The 27,541-nt window shown below is 63.2% G+C and overlaps 1 protein-coding gene across 3 annotated transcripts; it reads left to right on the top strand.

Moving 5' to 3' along the window:
• The first annotated feature begins 7,441 nt into the window (after positions 1 to 7,441).
• Positions 7,442 to 25,855, top strand: ADAMTS10 (ADAM metallopeptidase with thrombospondin type 1 motif 10). 3 transcript variants are annotated; one of them, XM_040990402.1, is made up of 26 exons: positions 7,442 to 7,484; positions 10,735 to 10,856; positions 11,576 to 11,770; positions 11,976 to 12,325; positions 12,611 to 12,767; positions 14,401 to 14,618; positions 15,687 to 15,770; positions 15,866 to 16,011; positions 16,310 to 16,353; positions 16,461 to 16,566; positions 17,104 to 17,250; positions 17,371 to 17,512; positions 18,432 to 18,539; positions 18,783 to 18,928; positions 19,050 to 19,113; positions 19,650 to 19,752; positions 20,264 to 20,397; positions 20,946 to 21,069; positions 21,968 to 22,048; positions 22,128 to 22,291; positions 22,375 to 22,501; positions 22,803 to 22,932; positions 23,314 to 23,518; positions 23,775 to 23,951; positions 24,035 to 24,197; positions 25,413 to 25,855. In XM_040990402.1, exons 3-26 carry the CDS (start codon positions 11,683 to 11,685, stop codon positions 25,520 to 25,522), a joined length of 3,318 nt encoding a protein of 1,105 aa, XP_040846336.1. In that variant the 5' UTR covers positions 7,442 to 7,484; positions 10,735 to 10,856; positions 11,576 to 11,682; the 3' UTR covers positions 25,523 to 25,855. The 3 variants fall into 3 exon arrangements, with proteins under 3 accessions (XP_040846336.1, XP_040846338.1, XP_040846337.1); XM_040990404.1 differs by lacking the exons at positions 7,442 to 7,484; positions 10,735 to 10,856; positions 11,576 to 11,770; ... (6 more) ...; positions 16,461 to 16,566; positions 17,104 to 17,250 and having other exon boundaries at positions 17,371 to 17,495; XM_040990403.1 differs by lacking the exons at positions 7,442 to 7,484; positions 10,735 to 10,856; positions 11,576 to 11,770; ... (6 more) ...; positions 16,461 to 16,566; positions 17,104 to 17,250 and having other exon boundaries at positions 17,371 to 17,501.
• Positions 25,856 to 27,541: the final 1,686 nt, after the last annotated feature.

Genomic DNA, 27,541 nt, shown 5'->3' with positions numbered 1-27,541 from the left:
ACAAGACTGGCTGCAGCTCAGCTTGTCCTTCGATGTGCCGCCAAGAGGGGGACACCACGCTCTCCCAGGTCCATCCGAGGAACTTGGACTCGTATTCGAGGTGGACGCGGCGCTGCCCGGGTCTCGGTGCATCCCACCCGCGCACCCCAGATTCCTAGTTTGTTCTCAGGCCGGAGTGAAACGCATCCTTCGGTCTTTCACCAGACACGCCCTCCGTCCTGGAAGTTGACCTCACATGCCTTATGACCCTGACCGCTTCTAGAAGATTCTTCTCATTCCCTTTTGCCCCCAGGCAAGTTCGTCTGTTGCTGTAACCTCAACCCCTGGCCAGGGACTCTCCACACCCTGAGAGAAAAAAAAAAAAAAATACCCAATGATTACAGAGAGAAGCCACAGCAGATTCCACTGGCAACTCCCGGCGGGGAGGGATGGAGGAAGGGAGGTGGGGGGTGTCTGGCTTCTAGCCTCAGCCGGCTTACGCAACAGCCAAGAACTCCCGCCAGCAGGAGGTGGGATTCTTGCTGGGGGCAGCATCTGGCTCTAATAGCGCCCCCCCCCCCCACCACCACCAAAAGTCCAGCCGGGACATCTGGGGAGGCCACGTGCGCGTGCCTGCCTGCCTGCCTGCGAGAGGGGAGGGCTGCTCAGCCGCCTGGGCAGGTGCAAAGAGTGACCCAGGGGAGGGCAAAGGAAAGGGCTGAGCTTCAGGGAGCAGCAGGCAGCAAGTAGCCCCCCCCGAAAACAGAGGCCCTGGGGACCTGCAGATGTCGGGGAGAGACCATGGGCTTGCTCCCAGGTCAGGGGAGAGAGCTGGGGCTAAAATTCAATCTCCTTAAGGGGCTGGACTGACCCCCAAGAGGCAACAGACATCTCTGTCTCTCTCTCTCTCTCTCTCTCTCTCTCTCTCTCTCTCTCTCACACCTCCCCTCCAAAGCAACAGGTGGACACTGCCCTGGCCAAGGCCTGTCTAAGTCTCCGCAGCTCTTTTGCCAAAATACACCGTTCTCCACGTACTGGCAGATCCTATTCTGTCGCTTTCCTCCGGTTTTCTTTCCACGAATCTTCATTTTTTTTTTTTTTAAGGCAGAGAAATTGACAGGAAAAAAAAAATAAGTGCATGCAAAAGGCTGCTAGGGCTGCTGAGCCGGAAGCTCCATCCTGGTCTCCCATGTGGGTGGGTGCAGGGACCCTCGGGCCACTGCCTGCTGTCTCCCTCCCAGGATCAGACAGCACCCCCCGCCACCCACCCATCCCCGGCCTCCCTTGCACCGCCGCTCCTCCTGCGAAGCTGGAGCAGAGCCTGCTCCACAAGAAGGTGGTCCTGGGATATTTGCTGCTGGAACAAAGGCTCAGCGAGAACAGAAACAGCGAGGGCTAAAGCTGAGCGAGCAACTGGCCTGCAGCCTGCGGCGGCTGCAAGCAGAACCGAGACCCCACCTCGCCTTCCCAGCCCTGGAATCCCGGCTCAGACCCCGCGGTCCAGCCTCTCGCTCGCACACACGCTGCCACAGCCCAAGGCTCCCTCTCACACACACACATACAAACTCACCGACACACCCTAGGGTGACTGATGGCCCATCCGGGCTGGGCGTGCTCACAAAAGAAGTTCCTTGCTTTTCCGTATGTTGAAAATCATCGAATCGGGCACGATAGCCTAGTGTCTTGCATGTGCCGGGATCCCACATGGGCACCGGTTCCTGTCCCGGCTGCTCCACTTCCCATCCAGTTCCCTGCCTGTGGCCTGGGAAAGCAGTGGAGGACGGCCCAAAGCTTTGGGACTCTACACCTGCGTGGGAGACCCGGAAGAGGCTCCTGGCTCCTGGCTTCGGATCAGTGCAGCTCCGGCCACTGCAGCCGTCTCGCGAGTGAACCAGCCGATGGAAAATCTTCCTCCTGTGTCTCCTCCTCTGTGTAAATCCGATCTTTCAAGTAAACACAAATAAATCTTTTTCAAAAGGAAATAAAAGTTGCTGCCATGCTTACTGGTATCATTTTGACCATGGATGTCTTCCCCTACCGCCCCCGGCAGCCATCAGGCAGCTGCTACTTATTTTAATTTCTTTCGCATTTTTTAGAAGATTTACAGACAGATCCACAGACAGAAAGAAAGATCCTCTATCTGTTGGTTTGCTTCCCCAAGTGGCCACAATGGCCTCTGCCAGGAACCAGGAGCCTCCTCTGGGTCTCCCTCGCAGGTGCAGGGTTCCAAGGCTTTGGGTTGTGCCTGGTCACTCTGGCAAAGACCTGGGTTGTGGGGGGTCGGGGTGGGTAAGAACTAGAGGGAGAGGATGCCGGGAGTGGGAGGGGAGACAGTGTGGTGCAGTGGGTAAAGCCACCGTCTGCAGGGCTGACATCCCATATGGGCACCGACTAGCCAGCCTACAGGACACCCACATACCTTACGGGCGGGCGGCACCCCTGCCGTAAGCGGCACCTCTGCCCCCCAGTTCCCCCTCTCAGCAAGCTGGACCCGCACCGCCCTCACCCCACCGCACCCCTCACCAGCCCCCAACCCTCTCTCAGCAGCATCAGCGGGCGGTGGCAGGTGCAGCTTGCAGTAGCCATAGCTGAATGAGGCCAGGGACAGGAGGGCGGGGTTCGGAGGGAGGTGGGGGGTCCTGGCCCTCCAGGCTTGCGTTCTCCATTCCCCCCTAGCTGCCCATCCCAGGGCAAGTGTCCTCCATCCATCCCACTGACATCCCACCCACCCCCTCCTCCGGCTTCCTCCCCGTGTGTCCTTCTAGAATCCAGAAGGGCATGGGGGAAGCCGGGGGTGGGGGCGGGTGGGGTGGAGGCAGCCCTTGGGGCGTCTCCACAGCCAAGCAGAGCTGCTGCTGCCGTGGAGGGACACACACACACACACACGCACACGCACACACACACTCGTGGGCGGGCCTCAGGCCTAGTGCCTGAGCAGCAGCAGCCAGCCAGCCAGCCAGCCAGCCAGCCCAGTTCGCGTCAGCTTCCTGCTGTGACCCGGCTGGGGGGAGGGGGAGGCGGCGGGAGGGAAAGGGAATGGCTGGCAGCTGCAAAACCTTCACCCGCCACCACCCCACCACCACCACCACCACCACCACCTCCTCCAGAAGTCCTCCAGGACTAGGCAGGTCACAGAGGGGTACCGCAAACCTTGCCTCTCTGTCCCCCACCCCTGCAAGCCCAGCCCAGTGCCAGTGCCCAGCGCCCAGGGTCAGCTCCTGGAGTGGGATAAGCAAGGGAGGAGGAGGAAGGAGGAGGAGGAGGAGGAGGAGGGCTGGGAAAACTTCACTTTGAAGTTGAGGCCGGAATCCAAAGCCTGGAATTCCAGCCCTCACGCAGCCCCCTCCAGGGCCGGGCGCTCCACCACGTCCTGGAATCAAACCACCCCTCAAACTGCTCCTCGGTGGAGGAAGGGGTGTGGGCGGGATGTGACAGAAAAAAAAGGGGGCGGCACCCCGGAAGCTCCCCCCACCCCCCCAGCAGACGGAGTTCCAGGGTTGAGGGTCCTTGGCTGGAAAATATTTCTTGTTTTTACAGATCCGACTTTGCTTCTGATCGGCGCTTTGCGAGTGTCATGGATTTGAACTTGTGGCAGCTGAATGCACTCATTTCTTGCCAGTGTCCCCCAAGTTTTTTGCAAGCCCCACCCCGCTACTTTCCGCCCCGCTCACGGATGGCTCAAGTGCTTGGGTCCTTGTTATCCACCTTGGGAGACCCAGATGGAGTTCCAGACTCCTGGCTTGTGCCCGGCCCAGCCCTGCCTGATGGGGCCATTTGGGGAGTGAATGAATGGACCAGAAACCTCTCTCTCTCTCTCTCTCTCTAATCTCTCTCTCACACACAAGGAGACCCCTGATGCGAGGTCACTGGGGTCATGACCCTTACGCAGAACCCTAACAGAGACTGGAAGTTGGCAGGAGGGATGGGGAGAAGGGATGGCAGGTGCCAGGCCCTGGGGTCGCCATGCTGTGACAGCCCCCCTGGCTCACAGCCTAGACAGGGAGGCTGGGTCTGGCACAACGGAGGGTGGATGTCAGACACAACAGCCAGGGCGGGTGGGTTGAGGAAGGTTCTAGAAGGAGCGCTGCGGAACCAAGCCTCGGACAGCCCCTTCAGCAGTGGCCAGCACCTCCTGCCTCCTCCCCTTCCAAGGCAGGCCACCCCACATGTCAGCCACACACACACACACACACAGCTGTACCCCCACATGGGGGACCCTGCAGGTGCCCTCTGTGGCCAGGTCAGCATCAAGGGCTCCCGCGCAGTGACTCCTCCAGGGCCTCCAAGGGCTGTGCGCTTCCCGCTGCTGCCTCCTGGCCTCTCCCAGCGTCAGGAGCGTGCAAGCACCTGCCCTATATGGGCTGCTGTGATTCTCTCTCTCTCTTTCTCTCTCTCTCTCTCTCTCCCATTCATTCGAAAGAGCAGTTAAGAGAGAGGAGAGACAGAGAGATGTGTGCAATCTGACGATTCATTACCACGACCACAGTGATACCCCAACTGGGCACGACTGGGCACGACTGGGCACGACTGGGCACGGCCACAGCCAGGAGCCTCCTCCATGTCTCCCACGCGGGTGCAGGGTCCCAAGGCTTTGGGCCGTCCTCCACTGCTTTCCCAGGCCACAAGCAGAACGGGCATGTGGTCCACCCCAGAGTGGGTGGAGATCCAGAGGGACTCTGCTGTGGTCTCTTGTCCGTACTGGGCCTCAGCCTGACCCAGTCCCTCCATCCACATCTGTTGAGCAATGCCTTCCAGGGTCCCCTGTTTGGAAGTTCTGGTAAGACGCCATTTGGGGAATCCAGTGCAGTAGCCTAGTGGCTAAAGTCCTTGTCTCACATGTGCCAGGATGCCATATGGGCACCCGTTCGTGTCCTAGCTGCTCCACTTCCCATCCAGCTCCCTGCCTGTGGCCCGGGAAAGCAGTGGAGGACGGCCCAAAGCCTCAGGACCCTGCACCTGCACGTGGGAGACCCGGAAGAAGCTCCTGGCTCCTGGAGACTGGCTCAGCTCTGGCTGTTGCGGCCACTTGGGGAGTGAACCAGTGGATGGGAGATCTTCCTCTCTGTCTCTCCTCTGTATATATCTGACTTTGTAATAAAAATAAATAAATATTTTTTTTAAAAAAAAAGTAAATAAATAAATGAACGAATGTAGCTTCCTCCAGGAAGTCAGCCCTGATTTCTCCAGGTTTTTTTTTTTCCCCAGATAGGAAATTCTGTCACTTTCACCTGCTGCAAACCAGAAACACATTGTCACAATGTATCGGTTCGCGGCCCCCCAGCGTGTGAGTTACTCTCTGCTAATGTGCCAGGGAGAGCAGCAGGGGGCAGTACAAGTGGCTCTGCACCCACGTGGGAAGCCCGGATGGTGCCCCTGGCTCCCTGCTTCAGCCCATCTCAGCGCTGCTTTAACAGACTCCAGTCCTTCTGGGATGCCCTGGCACCCAGGGGTGCCACCCCCCAAAGCTTTGCTCTGTACCCAAACGGGATCTGCATTGCGCCTCCCTGTGGGCATCTCTGGAATACTGCACCCTTTTGCTCCCCCAAGAAGGGGCAGTTGGTCAGTGCAAGCTGACTTAAAGAGAAGTGGCCACAACAGTGCTGCCCCTGCAGGGCACCCCCTCGCCAGCCACCCCAACACCTGCCTCCCGCTCCGAGTACCAAGTGGGGGGGCCGGCCCTCCTGTGTCCGGGGACACTCCTGTGTCCGGGGACGCCCTCAAGAGCCACTCATAATAACATCTCCTTCTTCTCACACACGGATGGAGGAGGCCCGTCCAGGACCGGCAAGCTGGTGCAGCACACTAAACTGCCACCTGCATCCCACAGGAGCGCAGGTTCAAGTCCCGGCTACTCAACTTCCCACCTAACTCCCTGATCATGCTACCCAGGAAAGCAATCAAAGATACCCCAAGTGTTTAGACCCCTGCACCCACGTAGGAGACCCGGAAGAAGCCCCCTGGCTCCTGGCTTCGGACCAAGCCCAGACCTAGCCGTCCCAGACATTTGGGGAGTGAACCAATGGACAGAAGATCTATTTCTCTCTCTCCCCGCCTCTCTCTCCGTTGTGTAACTCTTCCTTTCAAATAAGTAACAAACCTTTTTTTTTATTTTTTAATACAAGGAAACCCATATTTACGTGCTTTACGTCTTTAAAAAAAAAAAAAAGTCCAGCTCATTCAGGGTTCAAACAAGGACAGCCTTCATGCCATCAGCCGCTTGTGTCTGGTGCCAGGACAGAAGAGGGACCTCAGATGGAGCTCCAACGCCACACAGGATGCAAAGCTCTCCCCCCACAGGGTTGCTTCTGGAGGGGTGTGGCCCAGCAGGGCTCAGCAGCGGTGCCAGTGCCTCCCCGAGGAGCAGATAAGAGGGTGGAGTTCAGGGGTATTTCAGAGAGGTCTGGGCGCGCAGGGGGCCTTGGGGGCGCAGGGGGCCGGGGTTGGCTGCAACTCCGTAGGTCACAACCAGGCACCTGACAACATCTGTCTGGGTTGTGATGTAAGCCACAGGCCACGGTTGTGGTCCTGCCAGCTCTGCCTGTCCCCCTGCTGTGGGCCAGGCCTGGAGACACCCTGGGGTTCCAGGTCCGGACCCTAGAAGACACCCTCCTTCTGGGATCAGCTCCTTCTGTTACTCTCCCCTCCGGTCACTTCCCAGCGCCCTCCGCGCGCGCGCCCTTCCTCTGGCCTCAGCTTCCTCATCTGTGAAATGGGACCAGCCAGGCGCAGCCTCACAGTGGCAGGAGTGAGAAGCGTGCGCGTGGGAGATGGGTGCCCAAGGCAGGCCCACCCCACCCTACCCCACCTCGAACAGACTGAAGCCCCGTCGAGAGGAGAGGAGCGCTCCGGGGGAGCCGTCGGGCCCGTGCCTGGCACAAGGGGAGGCGCCCAGCCAAGGCTCCTTGGAACAAGCACCAACTCTTCAATAACCAACAGCTGTTGCTGCAAGGAGCAGGCAAGGGGGTGCTCCCCTCCCCGCCCCCATCCGGCCACCCCGTCGCTCCTCCCGCGGGGTGTGTGTGTGTCGGGGGGGGGGGGCGTGTGGACAAGGAGCCCACCCAACGTGCCTGCCCGCTCTCCCACCTCCTCCCCTTCCTCCCCTCCTCTTCCTCCCCTCCTCCCAGCTCCCGCCCATCATCCCCCTCCTCCCCCTCCTCCACCTCGCCTTCCTCCTCCCCAGCTCCCCCGCGCCCTCCCCCTGCCATGGGGGCGCCCATCCCGGAGTTCCCGGGTCCCCCTGGCTGGGGTCCAGTGCGCGGCCCAGTCCGGCTAGCCGACCGGCGGGTGTGCGTGCGTGCGTGCGTGCGTGTGTGTGTGTGTGTGTGTGTGTGTTGTTTTTTATAACCCTGGCAGGCGGCTCAGGAAGTGCCTTCCCGGCGCCCCCTCCCCCGGCCACGCCGCCGCGCGCGCTCGCTCCCTCCCTTCCTGCGCGCGCGGGGCGGCGAGACGGCGGCGGCGGCGGCCACGACTCACTGGAGGACCCCTCGGCGGCGGCGGAGGCGCAGGTAGCGGGTGCGGGTGCGGGTGCGCGGGGGGCCGACGGCGAGGCTGATGCTGGACTGTGTGTGGCTGCCCAGCCGTGCATCGTGTGGATGTCCCCGAGGGCGTACGGCCTGGTGTGTGTGCGTGTGCGTGTCTGCGGTGTGTGCACGCGGGGCAGGGAGTAGGCCTGCGAGTTCATAGTTCTGGAGCCTTGTGTCTGCCGGGGGCTGGGGGGGCGGGGGGCGCCCAGCTGCAGGCCGCCCACTGCCTACGTGTCTGCCTGTAGGCCTGCAGGGCCGCCCAGTGCTGTCCGTATTCAGGGTGCGTGTGTCTGAATGCAGGCCTGGGGTCTTGTGAGCGGGTCCGTGGGTATACACACAGCGAGGGGGTGTTTGTGCGTTCCTTGTCTCTCTGTGTGTACTCACTGAGGCCAGAGGAGGTGTGTGTCCGTGTGTGATGTGTGTAGCTTTACGTGTGTCTGTGTACAACATCTGTATGTGCATTGAGTGTGTCTCCGGCTCTGTGTGTGTCTCTGTATGTCCGTGCGTCTCGTGCGTGCCCTGCGTGTCTCGTGTGCCCCGTGTGTGGCCCTGCACACTGTCGCTGTGTCTGTGTCAGTGTCCTGACTGTGTCCCCACCTGTGTCTGCGTCTCTGTCTGTGTGACCATTTGTGACTCGGGAGGTGTGTGTGTGCGGTGTGACTGTTTCCTCATTTGTGACTGTGTAGGCACTGAGTGTGTACTGTGCACTGTGTGTGTGCACTGTGTCTGTGCACTGTGTGTCTGTGCACTGTGTGTGTGCACTGTGTGTTTGTCTCTGCACTGTGTGTGCGCTGTGTGTGCACTGTGTGTGTGCACTGTGTCTCTGCACTGTGTGTGTCTGTGTACTGTGTGTGCACTGTGTGTCTGTGCACTGTCTGTGCACTGTGTGTGCACTGTGTGTGTGCACTGTGTCTGTGCACTGTGTGTGTCTGTGTACTGTGTGTGCACTGTGTGTCTGTGCACTGTGTGTGCACTGTGTGTGCACTGTGTGTGTGCACTGTGTGTGCACGTGTGTGCACTGTGTGTGTGCACTGTGTGTGTCTGTGCACTGTGTGTGTCTGTGCACTGTGTGTGTCTGTGCACTGTGTGTGTGCACTGTGTGTGTGCACTGTGTGTGTGCACTGTGTGTGTGTGCACTGTGTGCGTGCACTGTGTGTGGGTGCACTGTGTGTGTGCACTGTGTCTGTGCACTGTGTGTGTGCACTGTGTGTGTGCACTGTGTGTGTGCACTGTGTGTGTGCACTGTGCCTGTGCACTGTGTGTGTGCACTGTGTGTGTGCACTGTGTGTGTGTGCACTGTGTGTGTGCACTGTGTGTGTGCACTGTGTGTCTGTGCACTGTGTGTGCACTGTGTGTGTGCACTGTGTGTGTGCACTGTGTGTGCACTGTGTACTGTGTGTCTGTACTGTGTGTGTGTACTGTGTGTGTGCACTGTGTGTGCACTGTGTGTGTGCACGTGTGTGCACTGTGTCTCTGCACTGTGTGTGCACTGTGTGCACTGTGTGTGTGCACGTGTGTGCACTGTGTCTCTGCACTGTGTGTGCACTGTGTCTGTGTACTGTCTGTGCACTGTGTGTGCACTGTGTGTGTGCACTGTGTGTGTGCACGTGTGTGCACTGTGTGTGTGCACTGTGTGTGTGTGCACTGTGTCTGTGCACTGTGTGTGTGTGCACTGTGTGTGTGCACTGTGTGTGTGCACTGTGTGTGTGCACTGTGTGTGTGCACTGTGTGTGTGCACTGTGTGTGTGCACTGTGTCTGTACTGTGTGTGTGTATTGTGTGTGTGCACGTGTGTGCACTGTGTCTGTGTACTGTCTGTGCACTGTGTGTGCACTGTGTGTGTGCACTGTCTGTGCACTGTGTGTCTGCACTGTGTGTGTTTGTGTATGAGCTGTCTGGTTGGACTCAGTGTGACTAGGCTGGATGGCACCACCCACTTCCCCGGAGAGGTCACTCGGCCACAGACACCGCGGTCACCCATCCCTGGGTCTGTCTCGCCAGTGACCGCAGCCCAGGCCTCTAATTAGCGGCTGGCTGCTGGCTCCTGGCCGCTGGCTGCCTGCTGCTGGCTGCGGGTTGGGCTAGGAGCTAGGGAGAGCGGGCGGAGAACGCAGGGGTCAAGGGGCCCTTCTCGGCAGGCAGCAGCTAACCCTTTGTCTGCTCCACCTGCCCGCCTGCCCACCTGCCCACCGGGCCAGATGTGCAGCCCCAGGCAAGAGGAGACCTGGACCTGGGCAGACCCGGGCGGGCTGCACCCCGGGTGCCCCCCGTGCAGGCAGGCAGTCTGGGTGTGGGTGTGCAGCTGGGGTCCGCCCAGCATCCCGGGGTCGGATACAGCCTCAGCCTCTCTAAGGCATTTCCTTCCCCTCCCAGGCGGGCACCCTGTGGCAGGAGCAGCTGGGGACAGTGGCCCAGCACCGCACCCCCTGTACACACCCGTTGGCAGACACACACGGACACACACACGTGTTTCCTCACGTGGAGACATAAGACACGTGTGTATACAGTACATATCAAGGTACATATATGACCACACATGTGCCCCATATATGCCCAGCCTCTTGGGCACGTGTGTGCGTGTATAGCATACATGTGTGTGCACATGTGTGCCCAGATATATTGACATAACATATCTGTGCACATATGTGTATATACAGGGACGTGGGTGTGTTCAAAACACAGAGACACACGTGAAAACATATGTGTGTAGAAACACTTATATCCCATACATCGGGACATGCGTGGCACACAGATACATGTGTGTGCTTGGCAGGCACATGGATGCACACACAGACATCACACATGCAGGCACACTCAGTCCCTGTAGCCCTCCAGCTCCGGTCCCTCTTACTCCTCCCCTGCTACTCCTCCCACACCCAGCTACTCCTTTGTGGGGTCCCCTTGCCCTGCCCGTTGGGTCACTGTCCCAACCCGAACCCCAGACCCCCCTCTTCCCCTGTCCTGTCGCCGACAGACTCCTGTAAGCCAGGCACCCACGCACGCCAGCCCAGTAACCTCCACCCACCTCCCCATACCACGTCCTTGCACACCCCCAGCCCCCGCCAGAGCCAGGGGTGCAGGATGGGGGATTTGAAGTGGGGTGTTTGTGCTCAGGAGTTGCGAGAGCCTCCGAGGACAGGCCAGCCAGAGCCTGCGGGGTGCTTGCACTGCCAACTTGACCTGCAAGGAGACCACCCCAGCTCCTCCTTTCTGCCCCCCTCCTCTCTGCCCAGGCCCTACACCAAGGGAAACTGAGGCACAAGGAGCCACACCGGCAGTAGGCGGCTGCGGGAAGGATCCGCTCAGGGAGTCTGGCACCTCAGCATCCACCGAGCCCTGCCCCGCCTCCCCAAAGGTAAGACTTCTAGCAATAATAGAGTCGAAAACATCTGGGGGTGACTCCCCCCTCCCATCAATGGCCGGTGAAACAGGGAGTCCCAGAAATAGTTCGCGTGTTGGGGGGTGGGCGTGGGGGAGGCATGGAAGGAAGAAGAGAGGGGTCGCTTCCCAGGCCGCAGCAGCTTGGAGAACACCCTTGCCTACAGCCCACACTGCCCTGTTTGGGGATAAACTTGGGAGACTTGGCCCGGCTGCAAAGCAAACAGGGAAAGGGCGGGCCGCAGAGTTGGGAAGGTTTGGCTCCAGGCAGGCGGCCGGGAGTGGTGGTGGCGGTGGTGGCAGCAGAGGCTCCGGAGAGAAGTAGACCAGCCTAGCCGGGAGGAGCCACCCCCACCCTCCCCAGCACCCCCCTGCACCTCCCGTGGCCTCCAGGCCCGAGCAGGTGGCCCGGGCAGCCAGGACTGCCCTTGGTGGCCGTGAATGACCCTCCCCAGCGCCCCACTGCACCTCCTGTGGCCTCCAGGCCCGAGCAGGTGGCCCGGGCAGCCAGGACTGCCCTTGGTGGCCAGTGAATGACCCTCCCCAGTGCCCCACTGCACCTCCTGTGGCCTCCAGGCCCAAGCAGGTGGCCCGGGGAGCCAGGGCTGCCCTCACCTGAGCCACTCCCCCTGGGCGGGGCCTCCACCTGAGCCACGCCCTCCTGGGCGGGGCCTCCACCCTCCCTGCTTCTCCCAGGTGTCCAGTGATGAGGCTGTCCAGGCTGTGAACCCGGGAGGGAAGGCAGTGCTGTGAAGGCTGCCGGCAGCCGGGGCTGGGGAGAGACATGTGGACACGCAGCTGCCATGCCTTCTGCCTGCCAGTTCTTCCGCTGGGCCCTCGCCCTGGGGCTGGGCCTCACGCTCCAGGTCACACATGCCTTCCGGTCTCAAGGTAAGGGGCAAGGAGTTGCAGCGGAATGAGAGGGGCAGTGGTGGAGGGATGGAAAGGATGGGCTGGGCTGGGAGGCAATGAGCGGGGAAGCAAGAGAAAAAAGCTCCCCAGCCTGCATCCGAGTCCGTGGAGGTCAGAGGTTACCAAGACTGGCATCACAGCCCACCCCTTTGCCCCCTCCCCCCCGCCCCGTCTCCTGGCACAGGTGAGTTCCTGTCCAGTCTGGGAAGCTATGAAATCGCCTTCCCTACCCGAGTGGACCACAACGGGGCACTGCTGGCCTTCTCACCGCCTGCACCCTCCCGGAGGCGACGGCGAGGTACCGGGACCACAGCTGAGGCCCGCCTCTTCTACAAGGTGTCCTCAGCCGGCACCCACTTCCTGCTGAACCTGACCCACAGCCCCCACCTGCTGGCGGGGCACGTCTCCGTGGAGTACTGGACACGGGAGGGCCTGGCCTGGCAGAGGGCTGCCAGGCCTCACTGCCTCTACGCTGGACACCTGCAGGGGCAGGCTGGCAGCTCCCACGTGGCCATCAGTACCTGTGGGGGCCTGGTAAGCTGAAGATTCTGGGAAACGCAGGAAGGTGGGGAAGAGAGTCAGACAGATGGGTCAGAGGGGGGTGACTAATACAGTGGGACAGATCCTTGGGGGGGCTTATCTGTGCTTGCGGGTGCTCAGAGCGGTAATTGTAGCCAAACAGAATAAGAAGAAAATGGCAAAGGGGAAGGTACTGTGAGCCCAGTAAGAGACCCCTCCCCCCGTCCCAAGGGCAGAGCAGCTTGCTCCCAGCTGTCTGTCACTGCCCCCTCATTACCACCACCACCACTTATTCCCCAGCATGGCCTGATCGTGGCAGATGAAGAAGAATATCTGATTGAGCCCCTGCAGGGCGGGATCAAGGGCCCCCGGAGCCCCGAGGAAAGCGGCCCCCACGTGGTATACAAGCGTTCCTCCCTGCGCCACCCCCACCTGGACACGGCCTGTGGAGTGAGAGGTATGGACGGGAGGCAGGTGTCAGGGTTGAGAGGGAGACTCATCCTGGCAGTGCAGCCACCTGCCAGGCCAATGGGATTAGTCGGGAGGGAGGCAGCCAGCCAGCCCCCGGGGATGGGTGGGACAGCCAGGCAGGTACACAGGCTGCTTACAGCAGTTCCAGGGGAAAACCATTGTGTGTCTGGCATCTTAGGAGGGAGGCAGTGGTTGCATCCCACACCCGGTTCACTGTGCAGGGCCAGGAGTGAGCAGGAATGCTGGACCACCCGTTGTTCCCCCCAGAGCAGTGCTGTGGTAACAGAGCCAGCGTGAGGGCCAGGGAGGGGGGACAAAGGCTCCGAGTGTGATGTCAGCAGAGGTGGGAGATGCTTCTGGAAGTTCATGAGAAAAGGGAATTTTAGGAGTGAGCTTGGAGCAGCCAGTCTCTGCCTCCGGACGCCAGCATCCGATTGATGATACCCTGGGAGGTAGCAGGTGGCTGAGTCCCCTGCCACCCATGTAGGAGACCCAGATGGAGTTCCGGGCTCCTGGCTTCAGCCTGGCCCGACCCCAGCTGGTACAGATGACATTTGGGGAGTAAGCCAACAGATCCAAGATCCATCTGTGTGTAGTAAAATAAATAAATGTAGTTTAATTAAATTAAATTTAAAATAAATGTAGTAAGTCGGGTTTTTTTAATAGCCTCATTTTTTTCATAGTGCACATTTTTCATAAGATTTTTGGAGCCTCCTAGGCATGCATGGATTTCAAAATATTTTTTTTTTTTTGCACCAATATAAATTTCTCTCTGCATTCACTTCCCATGAACACTTTCTGGGTTTTTGTTTTTGTTTTTGTTTTTGGAAATTTATCTATCTGAAAGGCAGAATTAGAGAGTGGGGGAAGGCAGAGAGAGAGAGAGAGAGAGCTTTCATCCACTGCCGTGACCGAGGATGGGCCAGACTATAACCTGCTTCCCCAGGTGCGTTAACAGAGAGCTAGATCAAAAAAGGAGCAGCCGGGACTTGAACCGGTGCTCAGAGGAGGTTACGGCCCTGCAGGCGGCAGCTTGACCCTCTGTGCCACAACGCCGTTCCCCCACCGCAGCCCCGTGAATTTTGTGTGGTCTCATGTCTGACCGCCACCAGTCCTATCTGCGGGAACTGGATGATACTGGCGTGTAGGTGGCCGAAAGTGGGCAGTGCCTCGATCAGAAAGCTGGTACCCAGGCACACAGCGGAGAAGGCGCGACGGGTGCCAGTCCCAGCACAAGTCATTCCTCAGCACGCAGGCGCTCAGCCAAACCCCAGGGACCTGTGGTCGCCTGGTCACTACAAGTTCATACGCTAGAGCAGGAAGCCGTGGGGATACCTTGGCCAGCCACCCGACAGAATCACCCTGCAGCCAGCCCGAGCGTCCGGGCAGCGGGCCTCTGGGCAGCCGGCTTCTGGGATGCCGGGATGCCCTGGAGCTGGAGCCAGTGATCTGGCCACCTGTGTGGCAGGCGAGGTGTGAGTCGGGTTGTTAGGGACGATAGGAGTGGGTATTGTGAGGGCCAGGAGCCATCCTTGGGGGCCAAGGGGTATGGGAAGAGCCAGGCTGGGGTGTTCTGGCTGCTGTGTCACCACCGCACGTTGCTCTGCTGGCTCCCGCAGACGAGAAGCCGTGGAAGGGGCGGCCTTGGTGGCTGCGCAGCCTGAAGCCACCGCCCGCCCGGCCCCCGGGGAACGAGACGGAGAGAGGCCAGCCGGGTCTGAAACGCTCCGTGAGCCGGGAACGCTACGTGGAGACGCTGGTGGTGGCCGACAGGATGATGGTGGCCTACCACGGGCGTCGCGACGTGGAGCAGTACGTGCTGGCCATCATGAGCATTGTAAGTGCCCCCCCCTCCCTGGGCATGCTGCCCCGCTGCCCTCGGGTGTCCCCCCCACCCCACCCCGGGACAACACAAGGTGGGAGGGCAGAAGGAGAGAATCTGCAGGCAGCCATGATGGGGGGGGACAAGGCATAGGGGCGAGTACCCACAAAGTTCACGCAAAACCCAGCTCTTGTGTGTGTCTTTGCTTGCCTAACCCACTTTGACCTTGCCAAGCGGGTGCCATTTCACAGAGGGGTATGCTGAGGAAAGCAGTCGAGGACGGCCCAAAGCCTTAGGACCCTGCTCCCTCGTGGGAGACCCGGAAGAGGCTCCTGGCTGCGGATGGGCTCAGCGTGAGCCCTTACAGCCATTTGGGGAATGAATCAGAGGATGAAAGTTCTTTCTCTCCTTTCTGTAACTCTACCTTTCCAATGAAAATAAATACATCTTTTAAAAATGTATTTGTTGGGCCCGGCACCATGGCCTAGCAGCTGGGGTCCTTGCCCTGAACACGCCGCCAGGATCCCCTAGGGGCGCCAGTTCTAATCCCGGCAGCTCCGCTTCCCATCCAGCTCCCTGCTTGTGGCCTGGGAAAGCAGTGGAGGACGGCCCAAAGCCTTGGGACCCTGCACCCACGTGGGAGACCCGGAAGAGGCTCCTGGCTTAGGATCGGCATAGCATCGGCCGTTGCGCTCACTTGGGGAGTGAATCATCGGACAGAAGATCTTCCTCTCTGTCTCTCCTCCTCTCTGTATATCTGAATTTCCAATAAAAATAAATAGATCTTTTTTTTTAAAAAATGTATTTGTTGGAAAGAGTTACAGAGAGAAAGGCAGCAGCCAGGAACTCCGTCAGGGTGTTCCGTATGAACGGCAGGGACTAAGTTCCCGGGTGCATCCACAGGGAGCCAGATGGGAAGTGGGGCAGCCGGGACTCGAACCGGCAAACCCCTACGGGATGACGATGTCACGGGCAGAGGTTCTTCTGAGCGCTCTGTCCGTGCTGCTGGCAGCCGCCGCTGCCCTTTGCCCTCCGCTCTGGGCTCCTCTTAAGACTTGGTCTCTCTTGTTTCTTGGAGGTCAGGTTGCCAAACTTTTCCAGGACTCGAGTCTGGGGATCAGCATTAACATTCTGGTCACGCGCCTCATCTTGCTCACGGAGGACCAGGTGCGCGTCAAGGGACGCCCCTCCCTAACCCCTGCCCCTCTGCCACCACTCCCCGCCCCTCCACCCCACACACCTCACTCCGCCCATCCCTTCAGCCCACCCTGGAGATCACCCACCACGCCGGCAAGTCCCTGGACAGCTTCTGTAAGTGGCAGAAATCCATCGTGGACCGCAGCGGCCATGGCAACGCCATCCCGGAGAACGGCGTGGCCAATCACGACACCGCCGTGCTCATTACGCGGTGAGGGGCTCATGACGCCGAGCACTGGGGGCGCGTGGCTGCTGGTGGGAGAGGACAGGAGGGGAGCGCAGGCCACTCACTTGCCTTCCCATGCATCCGGGCATTCCATCAGTGACTCGCTAGTGGACCACCACTTAAGACCCCCCCCCCAAAAGCTGGCCAGGGGTAGGGGAGTGGCACAAAGCACCAAAGCTGGGTTCCACGGCCCAGGCCCCTCACGGCCCATCTCTCTCTCTCTCTCTCTCTCTCTCTCTCTCTCGCTCTCTCTCTCTCTCTCTCTCTCTCCCCACCCCCCCAGATATGACATCTGCATCTATAAGAACAAGCCCTGTGGCACGCTAGGTACCCGAGCCCTGTCCCCCCCTCGCGTACCCCAGGAGGTTGGACGGGCGGAGAAGGGAGGAGGGGAAGCAGAGCCAACCCCATGGTGATGCGCCCCTGTTGCCCAGGCCTGGCCCCCGTGGGCGGGATGTGTGAGCGAGAGAGAAGTTGTAGCATCAACGAGGACATCGGGCTGGCCACGGCCTTCACCATCGCCCATGAGATCGGGCACACGTGAGCCCCAGGGGTCACAGCTGGGCAGGGGCGGGCTGGAGAGGCCAGGGCTGGGCAGGGTAGGCTGGAGAGGCCAGGGCTGGGCAGGGTGGGCTGGAGAGGCCATGGCTGGGCAGGGTGGGCTGGAGAGGCCAGGGCTGGGCAGGGCGGGCTGGAGAGGCCAGGGCTGGGCAGGGCGGGCTGGAGAGGCCAGGGCTGGGCAGGGCGGGCTGGAGAGGCCAGGGCTGGGCAGGGCGGGCTGGAGAGGCCAGGGCTGGGCAGGGGCGGGCTGGAGAGGCCAGGGCTGGGCAGGGGCGGGCTGGAGAGGCCAGGGCTGGGCAGGGCGGGCTGGAGAGGCCAGGGCTGGGCAGGGCGGGCTGGAGAGGCCAGGGCTGGGCAGGGCGGGCTGGAGAGGCCAGGGCTGGGCAGGGCGGGCTGGAGAGGCCAGGGCTGGGCAGGGGCGGGCTGGAGAGGCCAGGGCTGGGCAGGGTGGGCTGGAGAAGCCTGGGGAAAAGGGGAGCTGACCTACACACCCCCAGCCTCCCTCCATCCCTCCAGATTCGGCATGAACCACGACGGGGTAGGAAACAGCTGCGGGGCCCGCGGCCAGGACCCAGCCAAGCTCATGGCTGCGCACATCACCATGAAGACCAACCCGTTCGTGTGGTCTTCTTGCAGCCGTGATTATATCACCAGCTTTCTGGAGTGAGGAGGCTCCCCTCCTTGGCACCGCCACCCCTGCCTCCATCCCACCCCGTGGAGGATGATGGGCCAAGGAGCCTGGGGCCCTGAGGTCCTTGACGGGGCTTTGGTGTCCCTCCACAGCTCGGGCCTGGGGCTCTGCCTCAACAACCGACCTCCCAGACAGGAGTTTGTGTACCCGACGGTGGCGCCCGGCCAGGCCTATGACGCCGACGAGCAGTGCCGGTTCCAGCATGGCGTCAAATCGCGTCAGTGTAAATACGGGGTAGAGCGAGCCTTCCTGCTTTCCTTCCTGGGAGGGGGGGCCGGGGACACACGGGGCACCCCCTCCCTGGACTATGGGGGTGCATAGGGGCGGTGGTGAAGAGGGAGAGGGCGGCGGGGGAGCGCAGGGGCAACCCACCGTAACCCTACTCGTTTGGGTATTGGAGAGGGAGGAGATCCGAGGAGGGGATGGGGGCACACAGGGCACCCCCCAGCCCGTGAGAGTGAGGGTGGTGGAGAGCGCGGGACCCATGGGGTACCCAGACCCGTGGGGGTGCGGTGCGTGGAGGGGTAGACCTCTGGGGAGGGGGCAGGGCAGGGCCACTGGTATATGGGGACAAGCAAAGGCTCTTGGAATTGCAGACTCGTCGTGGTTTGAGGGCTGAGCTGGGGTCGGGGGGGAAGAGGCCTCTTTCTTGGGCAGTTTTCAGCTCAAGTTCCCGCCTAGGATAAGGTGTAGGGAACGGACAGGGATTCGTTTATTTCAAGCTTGCTAAGATGGCTTGGTGTCCCCGGCTGGCCGCAGGGCTCACTGGGGGGTGGACTCTAAGCCTTCTGACCTCTCCCCAACTCTTGCCTGGAGTCGGGGGTGGGGGCGCTTAAATGCCCAAACCTCCTCCTGCTTCTCCCAAGTATCCCAGGAAGTTCAAGATGTACTGACTTCCTGCTGTCAGCCAGGGAGGGAAACCGCCCCTCCACCGCCCACAATAGCCAGGGCTGAGCCCATGGCACTTGGCATCCTAGCCCCACCCCCACCCCACTGCCCTGCTCTGCCCTGCCCTGCCCTGCCAAGAGGAGCCCCAGGACAGTATTGCTGGGCAACCAGCTCCAGCTCCCCCTGCAGTGAACGCACCGGTGGGGCTGCCCCAGGGAGGGAGGGAGGGCAGGGGTCGAGCTTGAGCGGGCATCTCGGCCCGCAGGAGGTGTGCAGCGAGCTGTGGTGTCTGAGCAAAAGTAACAGGTGCATCACCAACAGCATCCCTGCCGCCGAGGGCACGCTGTGCCAGACGCACACCATCGACAAGGGAGTAAGTACCTCTGCCCTCCCCGTGTCCACTCCGGCCACGCCTTGCCCAGCTCTCTAGCTTCTCGCTTAAGCCACTCCTCCAGCCCGCTCACATCCCATCCTGTCCAGTTCTTCCATCCATCCCCTAGTTCTTCCTTCCACCCTCCTAGCCCTGGCTGGGGTCTCCAAGTCGCGGCCGGGGTTCCCTGTTTTCTAAAGAGAATCTGTGACCCCACCACCACCACCACCACTTCCCCATTCACAGTGGTGCTACAAGCGGGTGTGCGTCCCTTTCGGGTCGCGGCCAGAGGGCGTGGACGGGGCCTGGGGTCCGTGGACCCCCTGGGGCGACTGCAGCCGGACTTGCGGCGGTGGCGTCTCCTCTTCCAGCCGTCACTGTGACAGTCCCAGGTCAGCCCTCCGCACCTCCTCCCCGGGGCGGGGGGTCAAGGAGGCTCCCCCCCATCCCCTGCCCTAGGTGCTCCCCCACAACCTATCTCCTGTGACCCCACCACCACCCCAATCTTTCCAGGCCAACCATCGGGGGCAAGTACTGCCTGGGTGAGAGGAGACGGTATCGCTCTTGCAATACTGAAGTGAGTGTCCCCCAAGATCCTGCACCCCATCTTCAGCCACCTGCAGGGCCCCCAGCTCTCCATCTGCCCAGAGGGCCTGGGTGGGTTACTGGGGGGGAGTCTCACCTTGCTAGGAGGGGCTCCCACCCTCTCTCTAGAACCCTCCGCAGACCTGCCCTCACAGCTGCCTGCACCCCCAGTGACTGGGTCTGGGGTATACACAGGAGTTATACACAGCTCCACTAAGCGTGGAAGGGCTGGCCACACACACCCTGGGAGATCCACGGACCCCCACACACTAACAGAGGATCTGGCACCTGCCTGTCCCAGTAGCCCAGGCGTCCTGCGTGGCTGGCCCCTGGCCTCTGCTCTGTGACCTGGCTCCACGCAGGTGCACCCGGGACACCTGGCCCGGGTGATCGGCAGGCTAGTCTCCTCCTGGACCACCACCACAGCCTCACGCAGACACGGCCCCAGCCCCCCCCAACCCAGGCCACCCTGCCAAGCATGACCTATCTGCTCTCTCTCCCTGCTGCCACCCCCCCCCCACACCCCAGGACTGTCCCCCGGGCTCCCAGGATTTCCGGGAAATGCAGTGCTCCGAGTTTGACAGCATCCCTTTCCGTGGGAAATTCTACACATGGAAGACCTACCGAGGGGGTGAGCCGGCGGGGAACTGGGGTCTCCAATGGAGCTGGGGTCCCCACAGCCACTGGAGCTGGGGTCCCCATTGCCCCTGGAGCTGGGGTGCCCACTGCCACTGTTGGAGCTGGGGTCCTCACTGCCCCTGGGGTTGGGGTCCCCACTGCCCCTGGAGTCCCCACTGCCCCTGGGGTTGGAGTTCCCACGGCCCCTAGAGCTGTCCCCACTGCCCCTGGGGTTGGGGTCCCCACGGCCCCTGGAGTCCCCACTGCCCCTGGGGTTGGGGTCCCTGCTGCCCCTGGAACTGGGATCCCTGCTGCCCCTGGAACTGGGATCCCTGCTGCCCCTGGGGTTGGGGTCCCCACTGCCCCTGGGGTTGGGGTCCCCACTGCCCCTGGAACTGGGATCCCCACTGCCCCTGGGGTTGGGGTCCCCACTGCCCCTGGAGCCGGGGTCCCCGCTGCCCCTGGAGCTGTCCCCACTGCCATACCCCTGGGGGTCTGACAGGCCGTGCTCCCACCCTCTACAGGGGGCGTGAAGGCCTGCTCGCTCACGTGCCTCGCAGAAGGCTTCAACTTCTACACGGAGAGGGCAGCGGCCGTGGTGGACGGGACGCCCTGCCGACCGGACACGGTGGACATCTGCGTGAGCGGCGAATGCAAGGTGCCGGGGCAGGGGCTTCCGGGGCGGGGCCTGGGAGGGGCTTCCGGGGGCGGGGCCTAGGTGGGATCCTGTGATGGGCGTGACCATGGGCGGGGTTAAGGGCGGGGCCGGCTTTAGGAGGGGCTCTGGGGGCGTGACCGTGGGCGGGGGGCGGCGAGGGGCGGGGCTCAGGTATGACCATGGATGGGTGTGGCTCCAGGGTGGGGCTCAGGGCGGGGCCGGCAAGGGCGGGGCTTCTGGGGGTGGGCCAGGGGTGGGGCCCGCGGTGGGCGTGGCTGGCAAGAGGCCCCTCTGGGGCGTGACCATGGGCGGGGCCGACGAGGGGCGGGGGCAGGTATGACCATGGATGGGTGTGGCTTCAGGACCAGGCCCGCAGTGGGCGTGGTTGAGGAGGGGCGGGGCCCAGGTATTACCATGGATGGGTGTGGCTCCAGGGTGGGGCCTGCGGTGGGCGTGGCTGGCGAGGGGCGGGCTCCAGAGGCTCTAGGGCGTGGCCGTGGGCGTGTCCTGGGCGGGGCTGAGGCGCCTCCATCTTGCCCTCCCCTCAGCACGTGGGCTGTGACCGGGTCCTGGGCTCCGACCTGCGCGAGGACAAATGCCGCGTGTGCGGGGGCGACGGCAGCGCCTGCGAGACCATCGAGGGCGTGTTCAGCACGGCCGCGCCGGGCGCCGGTGAGCGGCCCCAGACCCCGACCCCACACAGACCCTGACCCCCGACCCCGGGCCTCGACCCCGACCCCACCACAGACCCCGACCCCCGACCCCCGACCCCGGACCTCGACCCCACCACAGACCCCGACCCCCGACCCGACCCCGGGCCTCGACCCCGACCCCACACAGACGCTGACCCCACCCCACCCCACACAGACCCTGACCCCCGACCCCAGACCTCGACCCCGACCCCACCACAGACCCTGACCCCAGACCCCGACCCCGACCCTGGACCTCGACCCTGACCCCACCCCACCCCACACAGGAACCCCGACCCGACCACACCATGATCCCGACCCCACCCCTGACCCTACCCTGGCCAGACACACAGGGACAGGAGGACAGGGGAGGTGGGCCGAGGGCTGAGCTGCGGGCTCCCCTGCCCGAGGAGGGGACACAGGGCAGGGAGGACAGAGGGGAGGTGGGCCGAGGGCTGAGCTGCGGGCTCCCCTGCCCAGGGTACAAGGAGGGGACACAGGGCAGGGAGGACAGAGAGGAGGTGGGCCGAGGGGCTGACCTGCGGGCTCCCCTGCCCGAGGAGGGGACACAGGGCAGGGAGGACAGAGGGGAGGTGGGCCGAGGGCTGAGCTGCGGGCTCCCCTGCCCAGGGTACAAGGAGGGGACGCAGGGCAGGGAGGACAGAGGGGAGGTGGGCCTGGGCCGAGGGCTGAGCTGCGGGCTCCCCTGCCCAGGGTACAAGGAGGGGACGCAGGGCAGGGAGGACAGAGGGGAGGTGGGCCTGGGCCGAGGGCTGAGCTGCGGGCTCCCCTGCCCAGGGTACAAGGAGGGGACACAGGGCAGGGAGGACGGGGGAGGTGGGCCTGGGCCGAGGGGCTGAGCTGCGGGCGCCCCTGCCCAGGGTACGAGGACGTCGTGTGGATCCCCAAAGGCTCCGTCCACATCTTCATCCAGGACCTGAACCTGTCCCTCAGCCACCTGGGTGAGCAGTGATGGTCGGAGGAGGATGGGGGTGCAGGGTGCCGAGCCCAGGGTTCTGAGCCGTGCCCTCTGTGCCCCAGCCCTAAAGGGGGACCAGGAATCCCTGCTGCTGGAGGGGCTGCCTGGGACCCCCCAGCCTCACCGCCTGCCGCTGGCGGGGACCACCTTTCAGCTGCGGCAGGGCCCCGGCCACACTCAGAGCCTGGAAGCCCTGGGACCCATCAACGCGTCTCTCATCGTCATGGTAACGGCGGGGCTGGGGGAGCAGCGGGTGGGGGGGGAACCCCTCAGGCAGGAAGTGACGTTGGGCCCTCCGCCCCCCTGCAGGTGCTAGCCCGGACAGAGCTGCCCGCCCTGCGCTACCGCTTCAACGCGCCCATCTCCCGGGACGCCCTGCCGCCCTATTCCTGGCACTACGCGCCCTGGACCAAGTGCTCGGCGCAGTGCGCGGGCGGTGAGGGCGGGGCCTGTGGGCGCTGGGGGCGGGGCCTGTGGGCGCTGGGGGCGGGGCTGGGGCGGGGCCTTGGGCGCTGGGGGTGGGGCCAGGTGGTGGGTGTGTCTGGGCGGGGCTGAGGGGTGGGCGATAGGGCTGGGCCGGAGCTGGCGAGCGTGACTGAGTGGGTGGGCGGGGTCGGGCCGGTGGGTGGGGCCTGGGTGGGCACTAGGGGGTGGAGCCTGAGCTTGGGCGGGGACTATTCTGTGTGGGCGTGGCTCGGCCAGGTGGGCGGGGCTGAGCGCGCCCTCCCCTCCCCCAGGCAGCCAGGTGCAGGCCGTGGAGTGCCGCAACCAGCTGGACAGCTCGGCCGTGGCCCCGCACCACTGCAGCGCCCACAGCAAGCTGCCCAAGAGGCAGCGGGCCTGCAACACGGAGCCCTGCCCGCCGGAGTGAGTGCCCGGGCAGAGTGGGGGTCCCGGGGTCCGGGTGATGGCCCCCCACTGTCCACTGGAGTGTCCGGGCAGCGTGGGGGCAGAGTGGGGGTCTCGGGGTCCGGGTGATGGCCCCCCACTGTCCACTGGAGTGTCCGGGCAGCGTGGGGGCAGAGTGGGGGTCTCGGGGTCCGGGTGATGGCCCCCCCACTGTCCACTGGAGTGCCCGGGCAGAGTGGGGGCAGAGTGGGGGTCCCGGGGCCCACAGTGTCGGGAGTATGGGACCGGAGGATGGTGCCCAGGCCCCAAGAACCCTGGGGTGCTGGCAGTGGTGGGGTGGGAAGGGCTGTGGGGCCGTCCGGCCCGCTCTGCCCGCTCAGGCCCGCGTGCCCCCTGCAGCTGGGTCGTGGGGAACTGGTCACGCTGCAGCCGCAGCTGCGATGCAGGAGTGCGCAGCCGCTCCGTGGTGTGCCAGCGCCGCGTGTCCGCCGCCGAGGAGAAGGCGCTGGACGACAGCGCCTGCCCGCAGCCACGCCCGCCGGTGCTCGAGGCCTGCCAGGGACCCGCGTGCCCACCCGAGTGGGTGGCCCTCGACTGGTCGGAGGTCAGCCAGCTGCGCTCCCCAGAGATGGCAGGGGTGGCAGGTCCTGGGCAAGGGAGGGACTGACCAGGACCTGGAGTGACCAGGACAGGGGAGGGACTAACCAGGGCTTGGGGTGACCTGGACAGGGGAGGGACTGCCCAGGGCCTGGGGTGACCAGGACAGGAGCAGGACTGCCCAGGGCCTGGGGTGACCTGGATAAGGGAGGGATGGCTGGGGGCTCACCTCCTTGCTCACCTCCCACCATCTCCTCCCACAGTGCACCCCCAGCTGCGGGCCTGGCCTCCGCCATCGCGTTGTCCTCTGTAAGAGCGCCGACCACCGGGCCACATTGCCCCCCACGCACTGCCCGCCCACCGCCAAGCCGCCGGCCACCATGCGCTGCAACTTGCGGCGCTGCCCACCTGCCCGCTGGGTGACGGGCGAGTGGGGGGAGGTAAAATGGGATGGGGTTGGGACGAGGGAGAACGCCCGTGGGCAGCTCAGCCCTGTGCCCACCCACACCCTCATGCCCCCCAGTGCTCGGCGCAGTGCGGCTTCGGGCAGCAGCAACGCTCCGTGCACTGCAGCAGCCACACCGGCCAGCCTTCCCACGAGTGCCCCGAGGCTATACGGCCACCTGCCACACAGCAATGCGAGGCCAAGTGTGAGAGCCCGCCACCACCGGGGGACGGCCCTGAAGGTCTGCGGGACCCAGGGCTGGGGGCATGGGGGTCCTGACCACTGTCCCAGCGGGGTGATGGGGAGGGGGACCCAGGGCTGGGGGCATGGGGGGTCCTGACCACTGTCCCAGCGGGGTGATGGGGAGGGGGACCCAGGGCTGGGGGCATGGGGGCTCCTGACCATTGTCCCAGCGGGGTGATGGGGAGGGGGACCCAGGGCTGGGGGTACAGGGGGGGTCCTGGCCATTGTCCCAGCGGGGTGATGGGGAGGGGGACCCAGGGCTGGGGGAATGAGGTGGGGGGTCCTGACCATTGTCCCAGCGGGGTGATGGGGAGGGGGACCCAGGGCTGGGGACACAGGGGGGTCCTGACCACTGTCCCAGCGGGGTGATGGGGAGGGGGACCCAGGGCTGGGGGCATGGGGGGTCCTGACCACTGTCCCAGCGGGGTGATGGGGAGGGGGACCCAGGGCTGGGGGAATGAGGTGGGGAGTCCTGACCATTGTCCCAGCGGGGTGATGGGGAGGGGGACCCAGGGCTGGGGACACAGGGGGGTCCTGACCACTGTCCCAGCGGGGTGATGGGGAGGGGGACCCAGGGCTGGGGGCACGGGGAGGGGGGTCCTGACCATTGTCCCAGCGGGGTGATGGGGAGGGGGACCCAGGGCTGGGGGTACAGGGGGGGTCCTGGCCACTGTCCCAGCGGGGTGATGGGGAGGGGGACCCAGGGCTGGGGGTACAGGGGGGGTCCTGGCCATTGTCCCAGCGGGGTGATGGGAGGGGGACCCAGGGCTGGGGGCATGGGGGGTCCTGGCCATTGTCCCAGCGGGGTGATGGGGAGGGGGACCCAGGGCTGGGGGTACAGGGGGGGTCCTGGCCATTGTCCCAGCGGGGTGATGGGAGGGGGACCCAGGGCTAGGGGCACGGGGAGGGGGGTCCTGACCATTGTCGCAGCGGGGTGATGGGGAGGGGGACCCAGGGCTGGGGGTACAGGGGGGGTCCTGGCCATTGTCCCAGCGGGGTGATGGGAGGGGGACCCAGGGCTACCTATATCCCCTTCCCGTCCGCACTGAGTGTCCCTGTATTCAGAGCGATGCAGACACCTGTCACCTTTCTAGAAGCTTCCGTGGGCTTGGCCCATGCCCCACCTCTCCCCACATCTGAGGGCTTGTGGGGCACGGAGGGGGCACGGAGACCCCATTGTTGCCCCCTCTTCTCTCCGCTTCCCCCCTGGCAGAGTGCAAGGACGTGAACAAGGTGGCCTACTGCCCCCTGGTGCTCAAATTCCAGTTCTGCAGCCGAGCCTACTTCCGCCAGATGTGTTGCAAGACCTGCCAGGGCCGCTAGACGGGTGCGTGGCACCCAGAGCCACAGCTGGGGGGACTCCCCAGCTGCCCCCTGGGTGTCCCAGCCTGCAGCAGGGGGGAGCTGGGCAAGGGCGGGCAGAGTTGGGGAGGGGGCCCAGGGGCCGTGGAGGAGCTGGCTGTGGAGGAAATTATTTATTGGGACTCCCCTGCAGGGCCCCGAGCTTCACCAGTGTCCAGGGTGGGGCCGAGGCAGGCTCAGCTGTTCACCGCAGCACCTTTTTGCACCCACCTTTGGGTGCGCCAGCGTTCCCCCTACACCGCCACCCCGTGATCAGAAATGCTTACTGTGAAGTGGGGGTGGGGCGTGGAGGGTGAGGGGTGGCTACTGGGGCACCGGGGTCTGCACTCTGACGTGGGGCACCGGGGTCTGCACTCTGACCTGGGGCACCGGGGCAGGTCGTGCCCTCCCATCGGGAATTGACACCTGTTTCCGTTGAGCTGCCCCCGACCCCTGCCCGCGCCCTCCCTCCCCAGCACACCCATGCAGGAAAGCAGGGGGCAGGGGTCACCCCACCATCCAGACCACCCCTACCATGGTGCTAACAGGCTCTGTCCTGAGTCCACACACTCCTTGCAGGAAGTCCTTCCAATCAATAAAGCCCTGTCTCGTGTACACGGCCACGTGCGTGTATCTCTCCGTGGGACCCCCTGGGTATCCCATAGGGCTTGGGCACCGGGGCAGCAGGAGAGCAAGCTCACCGTTCTGCACCCTGCCCCCAAGGTGGCGCCCTCGGGCCTGAGGTGTGCCCGCTGACTGCCTGGGAGGTGCCCAACCCATCACCCCTCGACCCGGGGAGCCACTGAGGTGTCCTGGGTGCTAGCTGACCAGCATGGCAGGGTCCTGAGCTGCCCCAGAGAGGGGACGGCCTCTTGACTCTCCTGTGGCCCGCAGTAATCAACGTGAGAAAAAAACCAGGTCAGGATAACAAGGAGCAGGCCCCATGCCTCAAAGGCCTGAGTCCCTGTTTGACACTGAGAAAACAAAACAAAACAAAATAATAATAATTAGGACCCAGCTCGGTGGCTGAAGGTCTCGCCTTGAACGCACGGGGATCCCCTATGGGCGCCGGTTCGAGTCCTGACTGCTCCACTTCCCATCCAGCTCCCTGCCTGTGGCCTGGGAAAGCAGTGGAGGACGGCCCAAAGCCTTGGGACCCTGGCACCTGCGTGGGAGACCCGGAAGAGGCTCCTGGCTCCTGGCTTCAGATCGGCACAGCTCTGGCCTTTGCAGCCACTTGGGGAATGACAGAAGATCTTCTTCTTTGTCTTTCCTCCTCTCTGTATATCTGACTTTGCAATAAAAATAAATCTTTAAAAGAAAAAAATAATCAAGGAGACAGGGGTGCCCAGGGAGCCACCTGGCAGTTAGGGGTGTTGAACCCAGATGTGCCCAGAGTTGGCCCGGACCCTGGGGCCTTCCCCTGTGGCCCTGGTGGGCATATAAACATTCACTGACATTTTCATGCATGCATACATTGATATTTATTTATTTTATTGAAAGGCAGATTTACAGAAAGATCTTTCATCCTCTGGTTTATTCCCCCAAATGGCTGCAGCAGCTGAAACCAAGCTGATCAGGAGCCAGGAGCCTCTTCCGGGTCTCCCACACGCGGTTGCAGGGTCCCAAGGCTTTGGGCCGTCCTCCACTGCTTTCCCAGGCCACAGGCAGGGAGCTGGATGGGAAGTGAAGCAGCCGGGACTTGAACCGGCGCCCATAGGGGATCCTGGCGCGTTCAAGGCGAGGACTTCAGCCACTAGGCTACCGCGCTGGGCCCGTACAGATACACAATCTTTCACAGACTCACACACATACATACCCATGGTTGTCCAGAGCCGCTGTGGAGCTGGGACCTGCAGAAGTGGCTCCTGAAGAGGGGGCTCCCCGTGGGACCCCCCCAGAGCATACACACAGGTGTTAACAATGCTAATTGTTATATGTTGGGAGGAGAGGAGGCCCGAGCAGGCCAGAGGCGTCCCGGGACCACCATGTCAACGGGGC

Source organism: Ochotona curzoniae, unplaced genomic scaffold, assembly GCF_017591425.1.
Source record: "Ochotona curzoniae isolate NIBS_2020 unplaced genomic scaffold, NIBS_Ocur_1.0 contig_605, whole genome shotgun sequence".
Taxonomy (NCBI): Eukaryota; Metazoa; Chordata; class Mammalia; order Lagomorpha; family Ochotonidae; genus Ochotona; species Ochotona curzoniae.
Note: the sequence above shows the minus strand (reverse complement) of the source record. Positions and strands in the feature narration are given on the sequence as shown.